The following is a 20,605-nucleotide window of genomic DNA, read 5'->3' as shown; positions in this document are numbered from 1 at the left end:
AATTGCCTTACATTTGGGTGTTGAGTAGAGTGCTCTGCCATCCTGCCAGTTGTAGAGGTGGGATTCAGTGCAATTAACTCTGCTGTCTGCTGTCTCTAAGCTAATTGCTGTAGCCTTTAGAGCTGATGGAGAAAAATGAGTGGTTCTGGCCTGTGGGGAGTGAGGTTATGCAGTTCCTTTGCCTACAACAAGTTCATACTGAAGTTTGGTGAAAAACTATAGGCATTTAGTGCTATTAACAGAGTTTGTACATGGTTTCCCTTTGCAGAATAGGAAAAATATTTTTACTTATGTGGTGATTGCCCTTTTTTCGCTTCTTGAATACAGTTTAAAGTGAATTTCTTCATGTCATAGCCAAATGCTTTTATCCAAAATTATATAATCTGTTCCTTGCTTTAATGTAGAAAATGAAACTGCAGTTTGTTTTAAACACAAACTTTCCATTCTGGCTGTAGTAAAGCTAATTTTCTCCCTGTGTCTGTGGATATCCGACACGTGACAACAGATTTTACAAACCTGCAAAAGACTCTCTGGCTGAGAGCAAGTATTTAATAAATATTTTTAAAAATATCTGCCCAGGGACAGATTTTATTTGTTTGTTTAACTTAATAACTTGGAAACAACATCTTAAATTTAAACTGCGTGGAATTTCATTGGAATTTCATTGAAACTGCACCAAGTAAAGGCATTTGTGATGGCTTAGACCAAGGGGAGCCCCTGAGCAAAGCACCCGTGCCGTTAGCTGTCTGGGGGCAGAGACCAATGTGGGGGTGCAGATGCAGAGTCCCTGTGCTTAGTAGGTAGAGACTTACATGAGCAACAGCGTGTTCAGCTGCTGCTTACAAGTCCTGAGAGGATCACCTGAGTGTTGCAGTGTAAACACAGCGATACAAGAACCTGAATTAGGCTGTCAGGAAGGGCACTGTCAGCCAGCGTTCCCCTGAAATCCGCGCTGTAACGAGTCGTTGCATTGGAAATCAAAATGTGTTGTGTTGGACACACAAACTTTCTGTATTACATAAAAATCTGCATGGCAGGAGTTCAGTCGTAATAAATCTGGAGCGAGGGAGGGAAGAGAAAACGTTTTGACACTCTGTCTTATGTGAACAGGAGCCAGAAATACCTGAAGGTCAGGAAGAAAAAAAGAAAGATTCCAAAAAGCCCAAATCAAAGCTACTTGAAAGGAGGTCTACCAGAACCCGGAAATGCATAAGCTACAGGTAGGCAGCTTGTTTAAATAGCTTGTAAAACAACACAAAAAGTCATTGTCATGTTCTTTCTCAAGCAACCCACAGCTTCTCAAGCAGACGTTTATAGTTAAAAGAGCAACCAAATTAAAGTGTCTTTGTTCTTTCTCTGAATGCTGCTTATGCTTGATGTATTTTTATAGCATAGCAAAGGGCAGATGCGTAAAAGATGTAAAATGCACACGGTACTTTCTTTGCTCGGGAATATTGGAGGAGATTTTGGTGTTACTGCAGTTTCTGCAGCAAGTTAAAGCAGCCCAGTTATGCCCCTCCTTTCTCTTGAAAGAGAAACTTACGTTCTGTGTAAAGGCCTGAAATTCCTCTCCCTCTTTTTTCCCCTTTACTGCTACTTTACACAAAAGGGGCATGAAACTTAATGTGCAATTAGAAGAGAACAACTCTGCAGAGTAATTGTGATGATAAAAATGCAACTGGTAAATTAAAAATCCAAGGCATTTAGACTCTGCATTCTGAAAGTAAAAGTAGAACAGGCCACTAAGGTTTCCAAAATTCAGCACAATCTTCATGTTATCTTTTGCTCTCCGTGTATTGTCAGAGTGTTTTATAAACTATTTTCTAAATACCCTGAGATATGTCCAGTATCCTCCCCAGGGGATTAGAGAAGGACGTGGTTGGTTGCCTGAGAGCTCGTGCTTTTTATCCCAGCTGCATTAACAATATAAAGAATAAAAAATATTGCCTTTCCCACAGTACTTGTTCTGTGTAGACCTGTATCATAAAAAATTAGAATATTACAACTTCCAAAACCTTCCAGCAATAACCATGATTAAGCTCAGCCTGGTTGACGAGAGGCATAGCCTTTGTGTCTGGTGAGTTTTCCAGCCTGTTCAGAAAACTCAGCCTGACCTCACTTAGCTGTTGCTTTTCAGTAACTTTTAAAATCAGCAGCAGAAGCCACACTAACAGAAATGTCATTGCTGGTTTGCAAAATCAGGTATTTCTGTAAGGAACATTATGCCACGGGCACGATTACATAGAATTGCTGCTGTGTGACAGGTCAGGCAGCAGCCAACCAGGAGGAAAAAACGGTGCCTGTAGGATATCTGGCATGACTTCAGCAGGGCACACATGGTACAAAGACAGTAAATTGCATTTGAAATAATGTTTAATATAACGTGGCTCTTGAAAATCAATCTTCTGATAGAAAATGACAGCCTTTCCTACAGACTCCATCGTACAGATAACTTAGAGCTGGTGGAAATATTACACATGTCAGGGTGTCACTTCAGATTGATGTGCCTGCAGTGAAGTCCGACCGGTGGCAGTGAGAATTGTGTATGCTTTCCCTCAGAGTGGGAAAATAAATGCTAAATGTCTCATTCCGCTCACGGACAAATCTGTATCGTGTAGCATTCTGCTTCTCCAAAGACAGGTTAATTCCTTTGTGCCATGAGTCATCTGTGTCTTCCTCTCCTGAGCAGGTTAGAGAGTATCTGCCTCACAAATAAAGCAGCAGCAGAAGGAATAATGTCCCATTACACCTAGCGGACAAGCAGTTATCAGCTCACGTTTCATTTCAGGTTATTTGTTAGCAGTGTTTTGAAAGCATTAAGTGATTCCTCACATTTTAAAGAGGGTGTCTTTAGTGCTGCAGAGGGAAAACAGCTTTTGGGTGATGTGGAATAAATCTTATTGATGGAATAATTTCAGAGTTAGTTTCTTACCATGTAAAACTGCCTTAAACATGACATACGGTTGTTCTTAGATGTACAGAGAGGCCAGAAATCAATCATGTTATTTTTAAAGAAGAGTTTTATGGTTACTGTTGGAACACAGAGTAATTGCCAGATTTATTTTCATCTTGTTCTGATGGCGTTCTCAATGGAGGACTGAGATAAACATAGCTGTAATCTTTAGTGACTGGCAAGTGAATTTTTTATGAAAGTATTGTCCAGTCACTAGTCATTTCTATTAAAAAATGATAAGAAGAAAAATGATTAGAAGAAAAAAATAATCTAAACAAAATGTTTTTTCTCTATAATTAATAAAATCTCTACTTTTTGCATCTGAAGGCATCATTTTGGTAATGCAGGTAACAGTCTTTTGTTGCAAGATTTGAGTTCAGAACTGAAGAAACAAAGCAAAGAAGTCATCTTCCGTGTAAAAGGGCTGGATCCTTTCTCCTCCATTTGCCATTCCCTTTAAATGAGTTCCTCACTTTGTAGGGATTTGTGCAGTTTTACAAAAGCGTACTCCAGTATTTTGCTTTTGGTTTTCCTATTTCATTATATAACATTACATCAAGTCTATTTCTATATAATTATGAAGTCTGAGTGGTATATTTTATCTGTTCAGCTTAGAATGTTGCAGATCCATAAGACATAATTACTGTGAGCTTTAAAGAAGAGAAAAGAAGCTATGTGAAATAAGTTTTCAAGGAAAAATTAGGGTGCATAATTATACTTTTCAGGTGCTTTTCAGCAAACCTATTTTGCCAATTTTCAGTGGATATGTCATCCAGATAAAAGGTGCTTGAAAAATGCCACCGATACCATTTAAAAATAATGTTGGAATTATATATTGCTGAATCCTGTCATGTAAAATGAAGGTGGTTTTCTGTTCGTATAAATCAATAGTAATACGCCCTGGCAATGACAAATACTCTGCTAGCACATCAAAATAATAAATACACCTTTTAAAATGTTGCTATTTCATCATATATCTGGCCCGTTGTCTGTTATTTTGTTATATATCCAGCCCCCTACCCGTGCGGTGTGATTTCTTAAAGCAGTGTTAGATTTGGAGGTATGTTTTCATAATATCAAATAAAGTCATAAATGAAAGATGTTACTTTTAGGTTTGATGAATTTGATGAGGCAATTGATGAGGCAATTGAAGATGATATCAAGGAAGCTGATGGAGGAGGTATGTTTCTGACTTTATTTGGTTTTCATTGCAGCAGGGCAAGATGATTAAGTCCAGATTTCTTTTGATATGATAGGCAACAAATACAATCCTCTCCCTTAAAACAACATAATTAACAGTTTTTACTACTGTACTTTTAGAGTCAAACTAATTAACTTCCCTTGGAAATGGCCATTCCAGGCTGCCAAAAGATGCCAAAAAGTATTTGGTCTTGGTAGTTAAATTCAGTGTGTTCATGTTTTGATATATGAATACAGTGAAAAGCTTTTAAAATTCATTTTTTAAAAAATTATTAATTTAAAATTCATTAATTAAAATTTTTAAAGAAACCTTTTAAAATTAATTTGCTAAGTTTTGAATTTCTGAATGGAGTGGTAGCTAGTGCTGTTGGCATTTGACACCTGTAAAACTTGGGTTATTTTTTAATATCTGCCCCCCTCAAAAAGCACTCATATTGGGAATGATGTGGATTGGGGTTAAGTATCAGAATGCTGACATTTAGCTGCTGTCTTCCAGGTTGACTTCAGTATTTCCAAGTGACCACAGCTGGGGCTGTGTGTGTCAGGAACAAGACCCCAGCCAGTGCCTTGCATGACAAAAATTATTCTGTGTTACAGAAAATAAGCTGAAGCTAGAGATGTGGAAGAAAGATGCGTGCAAAGTTGAATACAAATAAACTTGTTCTTATTTTCCCTTTGCTCTCACTGAATTCAGGCATTGGCAGAGGCAAAGACATGTCTAATATCACAGGTCACCGCGGGAAAGACATTTCTACAATCCTAGAGGAAGAAAGGAAAGAAAACAAGCGACCACAAAGGGCTGCTGCAGCACGGCGCAAGAAACGACGGCGACTAAACGACCTGGATAGTGACAGTAACCTGGATGAGGAGGAGAGCGAGGATGAATTTAAGATCAGCGATGGGTAGGTCTGCAGTTTAGCTTCCAATCCCTGGCTGCTACAGGTTTCTGTGACTTTGCAGTGCCCCTAAAATGGTCATTAGGGGTGTGTGTACTCCACTAGGCCAGGAGCAAAAAGTACTCCTGGCCTAGTAGAACCTAATTGTGCTGGAAAAACTGCATTCCAAATCTATTTGCTGCAATCATCCAACCTGCATTTTAAGGAAAATGTATCCTTAACAAAGATGTAGCTAAAATGAGGCAGGCTCTTTCCTTTTGAAAATGTCATATTTTGTGGGATTTTCATTTGGCGTGATTGCCATTTAGAAATAGAGGAGTGAAATTCTCCACCCTGACACGTGAGTTCCGAAATCAGTTCTTGATTTTTGCTTTCTAAAAGGTAGAGTTTGAACACAGTCAAGAGGTTTATATTATAGAAAACAATTATGTGAAGGTTTCAATACTGAATTAATATTGCTTTAGCTGACTGAAGTTCTTTTTCCTTGGAGTTTCTCATCTTTCAGACAGGGAAATTCCTAAAGTTAAATGATTATTAATAATTTTAGATTTCCTTTATGCCTCAGTGGAGAACCATAATGGAGGTTTAATCTCTTTACCATCAACTTTTAAAGTTTTACACCAGTCATATGGTCAATTTACTAAGTTTATAGATAACCTACACAAGACAGATGCAAATATCTCTTGAGCTTTTTCTTTTTATGTGATGAGAAGTTTTCAATGGCACCCCGAATAGTTAGGCAAAATGTGCTGGAAATTTCCAATCAGTCAATGTAGTTTTTGGAAATCTCACGGATTTAATAGCACGTCGGTCTGTTAAAGTGTGCTCATGCATTTTCAAATCAGATCCCCACTGAACGCATTCGGAGTGTTGTACTGGAATTTACATTCAGCTGGCGGCCAAATGCAGTCTCAGTTTGCTGTAGCGTTCATAGTCACCTGCTGTTCTGATCTGCTGCGTAATCTCACGCCCTGTAAAGCTGTCTCCCCAGTAGAAAACTGAAATTTAACTCCAGAGACAGCAGTTTGCTCTCTCTGGATCTTTAGTACACGTTATTTCTGTAAGATTTGTGCAGAAAGATTTATTAAAGACAGCACTTGCTTTGCATTTATTACTTGCTCATAAAATGGAGGTCACGTTTTGATGCTTTGTTTCAGATCTCTCTGTTGTCTGTGGTCTCTCTCTGAACAGATCTCAGGACGAGTTTGTTATATCGGAGGAAAATCTGGATGAAAGCGAAGACGACCCGCCATCGAACGAGGACAGTGATTCCGAGTTCTGCGCCCGCATATCCCGGCGACACCTCTCCAGGCCCATGAGGCAAAGCCGGCGGTTACGAAGGAAAACAGTCAAGAAAAAATATTCTGAAGACGATGAAGAGGAAGATTCTGAAGAGAATTCAAGCAGAGAATCTGGTGAGTATCAGTAGTCCTCCAAAAGCATTAAATACTTCATACTGGAGAGAGGAGGAGTGCAAGTCTCAAGTTTCCTGTCACGACTTTGACATTAATGGTTTTGGTTGCTTTGGTTAAGTCACATGTCATCTTTGCTTCCTGTCTGTAAAGCAGCTTGCTGCTTGTTCTGCTGCGAGTATTCTGAAGGAAACTATTCCAGAGTACTGGCTTCTTGGCACTTAAATAAATATGTATTTAAATGGATGCTTCTGTCACGGTATGTCCTTTGTGTACAGCTTCAGCTATCCCGTACCTTCCTGTTTGGATCGTGATTGCAGGGAAAACAGAGGATGGAGACAAAAATATATTTCTTTACATCTGTTTGAAGACCTTCTGTATAAATTGAAAAAGCTTCTTCTGAAAGAAACATTTTCCCTCCCTTTGTATGGACAAGTAATTCCTTCAGCTGCAGGGAGCCGTTGTATGGCATGCTGTGTTCCCCGGCAGGCATGAAAGCAGACCCTAACACCTCGAATCTGTCTCTTCTGCATTTATCCTCTCTCATCTGTAGTAACTAAAGCCTTTGTCGCGCCTAATAATTCACTCATTCTACTCGTCCTTCAGGCAGTTCAGGTTCTGTTTGCACAATTTAAAGCGTGTGAATAATACCTATACAACATGCACACCTTTGGGTGATTTGCGTCGTTCTCTGAAGACCGCCCTCTGTGCTTCTGCTTCATTGGAGATCCAGTACTAGAAAGTGCCAGATATATAATCACCTTCACTAATTTTATTGTGAATTTAAGCTAGTAAGTACTCTGGGGTGTTAAATTGTTGGAGTAGGCGGCTTTGAGGTACTGGTATCCAAAAGGAGGGTTAATGCATGGGCAGATTAAGACAGCTGCATCCACTTGCTGTCTCCCTGTCCCAAATGTAAGCTGTTATTAATGAAGATATTTGCAGAAGCTGGAGGATCTAAAGAGTCACCTACTTTGCGAGCAAAATTTATTTATTTGCTTGTAGACACATATCTGTGAGAAAATCAGCACTCCGTAATGTACCGTCCAAAGCACCCTGTTTAAAAAAAAAGAGAAGAAAGAGGAGACTGAATACAAATGCAGTTTTCTTTCTTTTGTGTCAAAAAGCTGTAGGTAGAGCCTGCTTCTAATATAATTCCTTCTACATCTAACTGTGTTTTTCTTTACCCCTGTTACTGTCCCTCAGGATCCTGCCTTAACCCTATTTTGAACTAAAGAAGTAACATGCCCTGTGAGTGGCTTTGTTTTCAGTCTCCAGTGATGGAGATTTTTTTCTGAAGGTGGTTGTTTGTGCCAACTTGCCCTGATCCATTCTCTAACATTGTAGGAGGTAAAGAGAGTTGCTACGTTGACCTGTGAGTGATGTTAGTAACTTAAGAACGTTTTGTGACCCATGTAGAAATGTGCCGTGACCTCAGGATAATTATTCTGGCACAGCTCAGTGAAAAAGCAGCAAAAAGTTGTTGTAAAACTATTGTCGAGTACTGAAAATTTAAATAAATTTAATTCTTAGAGACAGTAGGTGCAGTAGTCTGGGGCAGGAAGAACTGGGAATAGCTGTAAGATTCTTCTCTGCAGCTTCTGTTGTAAGCAAACTTTTAAGCCTGATTTTTGTTAACGATTTAATATTTCAAAGTCAAATTTTACCTGGATTCTCACCGTGTCATTGTTTTTTTTCTTCTCTTCGTCTGCTTATTTTGAAAATGATTTGAGTAGAGTGCACTGATTTTAAATGTACAAACCAGGAAGGATTTTCCAGTGGAAGCAGTAATGTGTGTGCCGTCACTTGGATTCGCTCGGGTGGTTTCAGCCAGCAGGAACTGTAGAGGAGGCAGCTTTGGCACCAGTAGAGGGAACAAAAGCACAGTGAGCAGAGCTGTTCTGAAGGAGTTTGATGGAGAAAGGTTTGTGAGGAGATTTTCAAAGCAAGCAATTCTGCTCTGACAGTGAAAGGGGAATGGATGCGTGAGGCTGGAACAGGTCAGGGTGATGAGGCGTGCTGGCTGAGACTCTCCCGTGCTGGAAGAGTGCGTGATTTTATTAATGTTGCTCTAAAGCTTCTCCAAATAGTCGAGTTTTGCTTTAATGGAGTAACGGACCTGGCTGTTTCCTTCTGCACAGAGAGCGGCGAATACACGGATTACAGCGATGACGATTACCTGGAAACCAGGAGGAGAAGATCAAGGCGGAATCAGAAGAGACAAGTTAACTACAAGGAAGATTCGGAAAGCGAGGGCTCCCAGAAAAGCGTCCGATATGGAAAGGAGTTGAGAAGAGTTCATAAACGCAGGCTCTCCACTTCGGACAGCGAAGGTAAAAATGAGCAGTCCGTGATTGCAGGAGCTGCTGTATGTCAGCGTTAGCCCGAGGAGAAAACTCAGTGTAATTCTGATGTGCCCAGGGAATTTTCTTGCTAGAGTTCCTTGATGTTTCTCAGAAACTGTTTCCTTCTGAAACATTCCTCTGTGACACGCTGTTACAGTTATTTCTCAAAGCCTCTGCTGCCCCACGCCTGCCTTCTGGGTGGGATTTTCTGTGTCTGACTGCTGGGATGCTGACACTATCATTAGTGTAACCATTTGGCCATTTTTCCACTAAGAGGTCACAAAACATCCTCCTCTGAGTCTTTAAAGATTCTCTTTTGCGAGACAAAGGCTGTTACCGCTTGTATTTGTGCCAGCCTACATTTCTCCCTGGCAGCTCAGCCTTTTTCAGTCCCTACTCGACGTCCTGGTCGAAGGTGCTGTGCTAGGGGCAGGTGTCTCACCGGGTGCTGTCACAGAGGAAGCCTGATCCCACTAATATCTGTCACACCGTGAGCACCTGGCATGCATTGAGCTGCCCTATTATCTCTCAAAAACAACCACTGGCTTTGGGGCCTTTGTGTTCTGGACACCCTGCTCATGAGACAGCTTCTCAGAGACGCCGAGCCCTGTGGGGTGCAGTGGATGCCAGGGCTGCTCAGAAAATCTCTGCAGGCCTCTGACTTGTAGGTAAGTTTGGGAAGTGCTGGCCCAAGTTTACAGCCTGCTACAGGATCCTCTTCCCTGAAGGGAAACAAGGACGTAAAGCCTTGAAAACTCGATCCTCGATACGCAGTCTGCCCTCAGAAATTGGATGTGCAGGCTGCCTGCTAAAAACCTGTCGGGTCTTTGGTGGCCGAGGGTCTTGCTGCCTGCATCGTGACTTCAAACAGGGCCTGCCTGATGGGGTCTGTCCTGCACGAAAGCCCAGTTTGCCAAAAAAAGGCCTCCTGTGAAAGGGCAGCAATCTTCTGGGGGCATTTAAGAGGTGTCATATACTTGGAAAGAAGCTGTGTACGGGGGTAGTATAGCTGTATGCAAGGATCTATATTTTTTTATATATTTTGAAGGTAGTTCAGCCATTATTTGGGGCCTCAGTTTCTGGAAGGGTGTAAAATAGGTGTCATGGGACAGGGATGCATTTGTGTGTCACGCAGTTAACACCTGGGGGTGTTTACACCGGCCTCCAGAGCCTCTGGTACTTCTCAGACCCGAAACTGAACAGCCACAGCTCGTTTATTGCTTTAAAATGAAAAAGCAAGCACGCATTGTGCTGTGGTTGGGGACTGAGGAAGGAGCCTGGATGTGCGGGGTGAGAGAGGGGCGTCTTTTTGTTGAGGGTGAAAGATGAGAGGACAGGAACGCGTTGGCTGTTGCGCGTGCCCCCCCTTTGCTAACGGCTTTAAGTCTGCTGCTCGTTGCAGAGAGCTACACGTCCAAGAACTCGGAAGACGACGATTCCACAAAGGAGTCCAAGCGCTTGATTCGAAAACGGCGGCGGAGCACGGACGACTACTCCGAGGAGGAAGGAGAGGACGAGGAAGACGAGGAGAGGCCGGTCCGCAAACGGCTGAACCGGATCGAAACGGACGACGAAGACACCGGTGAGAACGCCGCCAACGCCGCCGCGGAGAACCCCGCGCCTGCCAGCAAGCTGCCGGCACCCCAGGCTCCCCAAGACAACGCCAAGAAGCACTGCTACCGGATAGAAAGCGACGAAGAAGACGACTTCGAGAACGTAGGGAAAGTGGAGAGCCCTTTGGACTACAGCCTGGTGGACTTGCCTTCCACCAATGGACAGAGCCCAGGTAAAACCATTGAGAACTTGATCGGCAAACCCGGTGAGAAGACCCAGGCCCCCAAGGACAGCACGGCCAGCGCCAGCCTGGCACCCAACGGGACGGGGAGCGGGCAGGAAGCGGTAGGGCCGGAGGAAGACGAAGACGAACTCTTGAGAGTGACTGACCTTGTTGATTACGTCTGTAACAGTGAACAGTTATAAGACTTCCATTTTTGTGCTAATTTATTCCACGGTAGCTCATACCAGCGGGCCAGTTATTAAAAGCTGTTTTATTTTTCCTAGAGAATTCTCCACTACAGTATCACTTTTTAGAAGCAAGAATTTCACCAGTCCTGCAGTCTTTCTGTGAAGTGACCAGTTTTGAACTTTGAAGAAGAATTGCTGTAAATTCCCTCTTTCCCCCCCCCCCTTCTCCTTCCAAGTCCATGGTCCTGGGTAATTTCACTCACAAAAACCTTATAACAACAAGAGATTTGTATATTTTTGACTTTATATTTCCTGAGTGCATACAAATTTGTGGAAATGGGTGGCCTAAGAAAGCATTCCAAATCGGTCAGGGCCCAAACCGGAACTGGGGTGGGTTTGGCTCACGGGGTGGGGGGATGCAGAAGCACTTGTGCTTTAGCTTTTTCATATGAGATATATATTATATTTAAATGTTCACAACTTAGATTACAACTTAACAGACAGTCTCAAAATTAATGTCTGTACTGTCGCATTTTGTGAGTTGTAGGTTAACATACCATAGCTCATTTTAGTAATCACCTTCATGGAAGCAGTTTGATTTTAATACTGGAGGCAAACAGAATTACTAGAGGCCAAGAAGGTACCATAAACAAGAACTCTGCTATCCATTATGACTTGCAGACTTTCCTAATAAACATCCTTTAAAGTGTTTGTACAGTAAAGTGTACTGTAATGAAGTTTTTGACAGCCGAAACACGCTAGCGATGAATTCACGAGGTGATCTCACGCAGAGCCCGCCAGACGATCTTCGATGCCCGGTGTCTAGAGGGAGGACGCGTTGATACGAAGTTAGTCTGTAAGTTGGAAGGCATCCTGACGTGCTGCAACCGTTGACAGATAAAAGAACCCTGCCGTAGCTGCCTGGCCACTTGCGTTTCACCTTCTGTCGGAGTATTGTGAACGAAATGTGTTTGTACAAACTGCGTTGCCCACAGAATTACAGCGCATCAAAGGATTGAGGGATTTTCAAATAAACCGTGACTGGTCCATTCATGTCCTTAATATCTACTTCAAATTGAAGTAAACAAATGGAACAGTTTTCCTTTTGGAGGTTTTCTGTTTTGGGGTTTGTGTGTGTTTTTTGTTTTGATTTTACTTATCTGCCTGGATGTATTAGCAGGTTTTGAATGTAGTGTCGGCCTTTGGCCATTAGGATTTTCTTAAAATACATTTTAATAATTGCCATGTGACCAACTGATTTCAAGAAGGCAGTGTTTCTGAGAGAAAACGCTTGACTCCAAGACATCTCGTCACCTTTTGAGTGGGCGTGAAGTGATATGTGCTTTTAATCACAAAAAAAAAAAAAAAAAAAACAACAAAAAAAGGATATTACAAAAGAAAAAAAAACATCATGGGGCACATAAGAAAGAGCAGAGCTGAAATTTGTTTTGGGTAGCATTGAGTTTTCTCGTTGTGAATTAAGATGCAGGCTGTAGCGTTTGTACATGTTGTAGCTCCCAGACAGCTCAGACAGATCTGCCAAGCGTTGAAATCCAAAAAGGTCACATCTATTAATCCTTTCGCTCTGAGATTTGGATTTTTGACTGGTGTTTATGTCCGTTGCCGGCAATGGATGCACCAAAACTGCTGCTGCCACTGAGGAGTGAGTTCTCCTTTCCTGCCCCACCTGATTCCCTTCCATTGTATTGTATTTACTAGTCAGTCATTGAGCACTTCTGTTTTCTTGTGATGAAACCGGCATTAGGCCTTTACTAAATACCTCTCTAGGAAACCTAGGGCCCGAACACCTGCCTTCTGGCCTCGGGACTCTTCTTTCTGTTGCCCACCTCCCTCGCCACAAGTTCGGCCGGAGAAATTGCTCTCTAAACGAATTCAATGCCATTAAGATGAAATATTTTTCCACCTTACCAACTCTTAACAGTTTTTGTGAGCAGACATCAAGACAGGGTAGTGAAAAGCCACAGAAGTTCAGAACATTTTTAAAAGCTTTTGTAGCATTTGGGCTCCCAGGGCTTTGTCTTTGCCTAGGCGATGCCCAAATGCAGTGCTTCTGCGTTTCTAATGCACTCGTGTTTTAAAACAAGCAAGAAGAGATGGCTTCCACTCTTTAATGTTAATAATTGCTAAGCGGTTCTAATATTTGCAGTGCAAACTGGCTGATTCCCGTCCAGCCACACGGTGCGACCGGCGATTTCTCATCTCTTTTGGCAGTGCCATAATCTGTCCCGCTGCCAGGCGGAGCCTGTTAGTGTCCGATGGGTGCTGTAGTGAATGTTCTTGCTTCTAGAGGCAGCCCAAACGTTAACTAATTAGTGAGTAACTAATTGTGCGTGTGGGAAAACACCAAGGAGCTCAACCACCGAATTTACCGACCGGGAGAAAATGGAGCGCTGCGTTAGGGAGTGGTGTAAAAGCAGGAGAGGCCAGAAAGCAGAAGCTGAAGCTTAAATCAGGAGCGCCGAGTTTTATAAGTGTGGGAAGACAACGTGTTGCGAGGTTTGACTGTCTGTAGGTCGCCAGGAAAGCCAACTCTTCGGTCTTCTCAGAAGCCACCTTTGATATCTGAGAGAGCTTCGTCCCCCAGGATCCGGAGCTCTCCCTTAGGCGAGTTTGTGCGAGTGAAATCTGCCAAAATGTCCTGGAAAGGCTAACGCTTTAAAACTTAACCTTTTCTCTCCTTTCTGAGGCTTCCTGCTTGCTGGGAAACGTGCGATCTGTTTGGGAAGTTGTTTCCAGGCCTGAGGCCAGCTGGCTGCCACGCGGGGTTTGTGCCGTTGCGTTACGTTGTGTGGGGTCGTCCCCCGGGTGTTTCGGTGTCTGCACCTTGTGCTCTTCTGTCCTCGTCCTGCGATCAGAGGTTAAATGTCTGAAGTTAGAGCCTCAGGTAGCCCTGGAGAGTTGGAAATGCATGGGGAGCAGGCGTTGTGTACCACAAAGTGGCGCGATGGCGAGTTGTCATCCCACAGACAGCTCATGGGGTTGAGAGAAAACATGTGGTATGGCTGCCCTGCAGTAAGGAAATCAGAGTGGTAACCGAGCCAGAAGGCTGCCAGAATTAAGAGCTCAAAATTTCACCGCTGTTGCTGTCTTTAATAATCAAATCTCCTAAACTCAAGCATATCCTTGATTTAAAAATGGAAAACAGCATCACCAAGCTACCAAAAACCCTTTGGTGTTGAAATTCTGTGGGAAGATCAGTGCTGAACAAAACAGCTCTGAGCTCTTCCATAGCTTGCCTTCGTAGATACCAATTCTGTTATAAAATAACTGCATCTTCCTGATTTTTTTTAATGAAAGGATTGCTCTGTTCTACCAGCACTTGAGAGAAACAGATGCTTTTTTTTCTAAATTGGTCACCTTCAAGATTTCTTTGGATTAAAATCTCAGTCACTCTTCGTATAGCGGGATCTAAAGGCTTGGGGGGACTTGTTGTCTGCTCACTCCTGATGTCTAATCACTGTCTGAACGCTTTGAGAGATCTTACTCAAAGAACCTCAAGGCAAAAATGTGTGTTCCCAAAAGAGAAACTGTATGGTAGCGGTGCACTTGTTCCGATTTATCTGAATATTCATCATTTGAACTCCGTTGGTCTCTGGATGCTGCAATCATTTAATGATTTAATAGTTCTCTTTCGAGGTGTCCCTTCCTTACCTCTTTTCAGGCGCTTACATCTTGGTGTCCGATGCTCTTCAGTAGGAAGGCCTGGTCTCAGCTTCCAAGTCATTGCTTCAATTTGCGTATTTCACAAACTTCCTTTATAAAAAGTAAATGAGGATTTTTTTTTTAATTTTTTTTTTGTGGCACCTGTTTTCTTAATTCACTTTGTACCCAGCAATTTAAAGAAATGATGGCAGTAATCCTAGCCCCCAGACCCGATCTGAGCAAGAGATTTGTGTCACCTAGGTCAAACCGTGCTAGGTAGGCGCTGAGGGTTGGTTTGGGAGCTGTGCAGTGCCTGCTCACAGGCTCGTGCTGTGGATGTGATGTGCCGTGCACACCCCTGTTTGCATTTGAAGTTTGGTACCTGTTTGCATTTGAAGCATGCTTCCAATTCACTGAGTATATCAAATCCTTTAACGTATAGAGAGAAAATAGCAAATACCTGAGCACAGTAACTTTCTGGGAAACGAAACGTGTTGAATATGGTGGGGGAAACTCCAGCAATTCGTGTGAGAAGAGCACAATTCTGCAATTCCCAGAGCATTTAAAGCCTCTGTAGGAGCGTTTAGGACTGTGGTCTGAGATGAGGATGTGCAGGATCAAGGCCGCGTCTCCCGGTTGTCTTATTTTTCTTCCCCCCCCTTCTGTAACAGGTGGGGCAGGGACTAGATCACTTCGAATGCTGTAAGACAGGAAATAAATACATCAGAAACAACACTTATTTTTTTTTCAGCATATACCGATGTAAGAAAAAATCTAAATGACTCATTTTTGATGCTTTATAGAGTTGGGTACCCAATCGGATCCCTCATGGAAAGCTCTGGCTTCAGAAATGTTTCTGAGTTGAAAACAATCTCTGAAGCTGGACCCCCGGCAATTGGGGTGTTGAAGATTTCTTGTCAGTGCTGAAAACCTGCATCACTTACCGAGCTCTTATTTTAGATTAGGTGTAACTAAATGAGATAGTTCCAAACGGCAAAAAAAACGCGTGCTTGGGAATTGATTGTCCCAACGCTTCAGAGTAATTTAACTTATTTTGTATATTGCAAAAGATGTATATTGCTTAGTATGACACTTAAAAAAAGAAAAAAAAAGATTGTGTACAGCTTCTGGAGGAGAGAACAGAACACTCTAAAGTAGATGAGAAGTTTTTATAATCGAGTTATGCGGTGTAAAGGCTCCAGATGTAACTGCAATTAAAAGGAAGTCCTACCACTTGGGTTTTCGACTATCATTTTGTAAATGCTGGCACCCCACCCCTGAGCTTCTGAGCAGGAGAGGGGACAATATAGCAGTTAGAGAGGACACAGGCTCAAGGAAGGCAGCTGTGTCTGCAGATAGATCTCCAATTGCTACAGATAACCCCAAAGGTTCCTAAGGAAAACCGAAGGGCGGAGCCGCTCTGGCCCTTGGGTTGGTTTACTCGTGCACTTTGCAGCACTTTGTGTACAGTCAGTCTCACCGCTTCCCCAGGTGCAGACCGAGTCGCTTTCTCCTGCTGCCGGGGCGCTCTTCCAGCGGCAGCAGGAGGTGGGGAATGGGTGGAGGCAAGCGGAGCGGCAAAACGGGGACGCAAACCCCCACAATTTGCAAGAAAGGCCCCAAAATCTGCTTCCGACTTGCCCTTTAAAGACTAGAAGGTCTCCGTTGAGAGACTCATCCCGGCGCCCTCCTCTTTTCACCCTGACCTTCAAATCAAGAGAAAAATAATCCACTCACGGCCTCTTCCCTCGAGGGAACCGTTCCGCCAGCGCAGTGTGGATGCGGAGGGAATTAGGATGGGTCCACGGAAATTAGGATGGGTCCGCAGAGACCCGTGGCGGCTGCCCCTGGTTGGAGGCTGTGCAGTTTGCTTTGTTGTTCGCTCCTCGTCTCGTGTCCCGCGCAGCTGAGGGGTAGGTTAGCCCGGCAGAACCTGGCTTAAACGATTCCAAGGGGATAAAGTCCTGCTAAAACACCATAGGGCCTAGTCACCAGTGCACCATTTGGTAGTTCGAGCAATTAAAAGTCCTTAATGGATACTAATCTGCTGCTCCAGTTAGTGGTAGAGACGGAGATCCCATCATAACTCCACGCCTCGTTTAGTTTGCCGTTTCATACTCTTTCTATGGACTCTAAAACCTTGTACAGAACCTGACGCTCTCCTCATGAAAATGGTACTCCCCCTTTTAATTGTGTTGAAATGCTTCGCTTTTAATGCCAACCGGGTCTCTGGTTCCTCCCTGTGTCGCACAGCCCACCCCAAAAGACCCGCAGTGGCCCCGAGGTGGTGTTTGGAAGGCAGAAGGTCGCTGCTGTCGGCGTGCACGACGGGTCTGAAGCAGCGCAGAGGTTTTAGAGAGCTGCTGGACAAAGGCTGGGTGTGTTTGCTGACAGCACAGACCGGGTTACTTGCTTGTAGGATGATCCTCCAACCTCCTGTGAGAATCAGATCCGAACTGCCAGACAGGTCTCTTAAAAAATAAGATTATTATGAAATTTAAGAGATACGTGCATGAAATACAGCTTTGTCTTACTCCCGCGGGCTGTTTGCATGGTGGCAAAGAAAACCTTGGGTTCCTTAAAAGCGGTCCCGTCACCGTTGGCCTCGGTTTTGGTTCCTTTCCCTGGAGAGTTGACACGGTGACGTCCCACCGAGCTCCTCGCAGAGTTTCACAAGTTTCACAAGTCCCAAACCTCGCTGTCCGATCCCTCGGGTCGCGGCAGAGGGAAAGGACCAAGGGGACGCACGCTGCGTGTGTGGGAGCTGAAAAAAAAAACAAAAAAAAAACCACAAAAACTGGAAGCGTTCTTCTCGTTGCACATAAATTGGGTGGTGCTTGCACTGTCTTCCCTCCCCCCCCCCTTCCCACCGCTGATACCGCACGCCAAGCACGCGATGAAAACTTTTCCCAAATGGAAGAAGTCACGGTGGCCTCAGTGCTCGAAGGGTTAACTGCAGTTTAACAACAGCTGATGTTTTTAGATTCGCAGTACACAACTGTTTAAATACTGTATTCCTTGTAAATGAAGTAAAAAAAAAAAAAAAATGAAAATGTTACGGCTGGTGCCAATATTTTTGTTAATGAATTGTTCAGCGTTGTCTCACTACAGTCCTCTGGTCAGAACTCTTTGTGTATAAGCTGGGCCTGAAGCCATTTTATAGCTCGCAGGCCTAATTGTGTAACTTTTCTTTCATAATGTTTTTGTTATAATATCTACTGTCATTTCTTTCATATAAATATGACATGTAAATTGTCATAATAAAAAGAGAAATTGAAATAACCCGACCTGCCAAGCATGCTGTGTGGTGAAGCCGCTGCCTCTCCTTGCCACGGGAATGGAGAACCCGTCTTTTATCCCGATTCGGTCAAAATTGAGTTTTCTTTTCTCTGCCCTGACGATGGGGAAGAGCTGATGGAGCTCGGCGTTTGCCTTGTGCTACAACACTCGGGTTTCCTCACACTGCAGTGGGGAATTCTTAATGAGCTGGGCTCATTTATTTAGGCCGAGACGTGTAAAACCACTACACGCCTGCCTGCAGAGAAGCACTAAAAACATATTTAATATTCAATATATTATTTTTTATTTAAGTATTTAAGTATTCAATATTTTTTTTTCCCAGTGTCAGGTTATAGTTGAGCTACTGCATGTCCCTGCGGCAGCGAGAAATTGCTGCAAACCGAATCCTCTTGCTGGAAATGAAATGCCAAAATCTTACGTTTGTATTTTTAACAGCTTCTGAGCCGTGATTCTGATCATCTTGGGGTAAATGCTGAAGTCTGAACTGGCCACCCTGCAGCGGGCAGTGCCGGGGAAAGAAACGGGTTCCCTCGGGTGGCGAGTCCCACAGGGTGTCCTAAGGCATCCTTCACCACCCTGGGATGGAACCTGCCTCTCTCCGCTGGCCCTAAACACAGCCCGGGCTGCCTGAAGCACTCCTGGACATCCACTGCCCAGATATCAGCGTGGAGGTGGCTCCCAAAGTGCTTTTTTAAGCTCTTACAGCTGAGGAAAAAGGGTTTTGAGTGGTGCCGTACCAATTCATTTGTGAACGTGAGGAACGTCTGCCTACTCACCCCAAGTTTCTGTTAGATTCAAGGCTTGGTGCTGCGTTATAAAGCATCTGGATCTTGTAAATTAGGAGATTGTGGCTTTCTGCTGAAGCCCTCAACCTCAAAAGCAGCTTCCCAACCTGGGCTTAAACCGTGCTTCGTCCTGTTTGCTCCTGGAGGAGTGGTCTGCAACACGAGAGAAACTCACGTTGGTGTGCTGGAGGAGAAATGAACTCAGCTCACCCTACCGCCCGCTGCAGTCTCATCTGTGTTTGTGGACAAGTTGTAGGATTTCGTTTCCAGATGAGCACTTCAGTAATTCCTTGGCATGACGAACTTGCAGATGGTTTCCTCATCTACTGCTGCTGGCGTTTTATTCGCTCTGTTCTAGCGATGTTTAAATTTCACCTCATTGTGGAAGTTTCTCTGATTTCTGTCAAGGTGATTATCTGTGTGAATTACAACGATCTGCATAATTAAGAGTCCAAAATGGGTGGGAGTGGCTGAGGAGCTTTCCAAAGCACTCAAAAGGCTCAGCGTAGAAGAGCTGTGTATGTTCTCGTTCCTGCTGGCTTCTTCACACGATTTCTTTTTCCAGAATACGCTGCTTCGCCTCTTCGCTGTCCAAGATTAGGACTAGAAAAGTCCAGAGAAGAAAAAATGTTCAGTGTTTTGCAGGAAAAGTTTTTCAGTGTTCAAGAGGATTTGGATAATTTTTGGGTAGCCCTGAAGTGGTCAGGCTGTTGGACTTGATCTTTGAAGGTCCCTTTCAACTGAACTACCGTATCCTATCCTATCCTATCCTATCCTATCCTATCCTATCCTATCCTATCCTATCCTATCCTATCCTATCCTATCCTATCCTATCCTATCCTATCCTATCCTATCCTATCCTATCCTAAAGCTGAAGACCCAATTCTGTTAATGATCTCTTTGTGTTTGTGAGATGCTGGGTTTGCACACATGAGTAATTAACTCATTAAAGTGATGAAAGGGAAGGCTACAAACCATGGTGGCAGGCTGACAGTTGCAGGGGGTCTTCCTGAACGCGTTGCCCTGCTGCAGCTGATGGATTTGCCAACCTGAAGAGCTTTGCCTGCTGATGGAGAAGAGAGCTTCACAGCGGTGCTGCCTCAGCGACAGTTTTCAGGAGATGGAGGTGACTCCACTGCTGCAGATTGAAGGCTGTGATCACAGAATCATTAAGGTCAGAAAAGCCCTCCAAGATTATCTGCTCCAACCGTCCCCCTACTACCAGTATCACCCACCAAACCATGTCCCCAAGCACCACGTCCAACCTCTCCTTGAACACCCCCAGGGACGGGGACTCCCCCACCTCCCTGGGCAACCCGTCCCAAGGCCTGAGCGCTCTTGCTGAGCAGAAATGTCTCCTCATTGCCAACCTGAGCCTCCCCTGGCACAACTCGAGGCCGTTCCCTCTGCTCCTGGCCCTGGTTCCCTGTGAGCAGAGGCCGCCCCCCAGCTCCCCACCCCTTCCTTTCAGGCAGTTGCAGAGAGCAATAAGCTCTGCCCTGAGCCTCCTCTTCCCCACCCCAAACACCCCCAGGTCCCTCAGCCACTCCTCACAGGACTTGTGTCCCAGGCCCTTCCCCAGCTTCTTCATGTGCCTTGCTCAGGCACTGCGGTGCCAGCCACCCTCTGAAATTCCCCTTTGAGTGTGTGGGGACGGCTGCTGAGAAGGGGCTCTGCTGATTTATTTTTGCCTTTGTAGGCAGCCCAACAGAGTCTCATAGCCCAAATTATTCCTTCCATGAATTGGAGATCACCTCAGCGCCGTGTTGGGGTGCCATGATGACACAGCTCTACAGTGACGTGGTGACTGACATGGTGCCATGGTGACTGACATGGTGACACAGTGACTGACACAGTGACATGGTGACTGACATGGTGATATGGTGACATGGTGACTGACATAGTGATATGGTGACATGGTGATATGGTGCCATGGTGACTGACATGGTGACATGGTGACACGGTGCCCTAGTGACTGACATGGTGCCATGGTGACTGACATGGCGCAGTGATGACTGACACAGTGACATGGTGACTGACATGGTGCCATGGTGCCACGGTGCCATGGTGGCTGACACAGTGACAT

The 20,605-nt window shown here is 44.2% G+C and overlaps 1 protein-coding gene across 1 annotated transcript in view; it reads left to right on the top strand.

Annotated features, from left to right (window-relative positions):
- The window catches only part of RSF1 (remodeling and spacing factor 1), a 55,822-nt gene extending 38,101 nt beyond the window's left edge, over positions 1-17,721 (top strand). Inside the window, exons 11-16 of the mRNA XM_068699116.1 lie at positions 1,111-1,220; positions 4,066-4,133; positions 4,848-5,055; positions 6,241-6,464; positions 8,603-8,794; positions 10,209-17,721. Coding sequence (XP_068555217.1) covers positions 1,111-1,220; positions 4,066-4,133; positions 4,848-5,055; positions 6,241-6,464; positions 8,603-8,794; positions 10,209-10,786 — 1,380 coding nt within the window. The 3' untranslated portion in view covers positions 10,787-17,721. The remainder of the gene's footprint in view (positions 1-1,110; positions 1,221-4,065; positions 4,134-4,847; positions 5,056-6,240; positions 6,465-8,602; positions 8,795-10,208) is intronic.
- The last annotated feature ends 2,884 nt before the right edge of the window (positions 17,722-20,605 follow it).

This window comes from Anas acuta, chromosome 1, assembly GCF_963932015.1.
Source record: "Anas acuta chromosome 1, bAnaAcu1.1, whole genome shotgun sequence".
In the NCBI taxonomy this organism is placed as follows: Eukaryota; Metazoa; Chordata; class Aves; order Anseriformes; family Anatidae; genus Anas; species Anas acuta.
The sequence above is the reverse complement of the archived record's forward strand: the minus strand, read 5'-3'. Positions and strand labels throughout refer to the sequence as shown.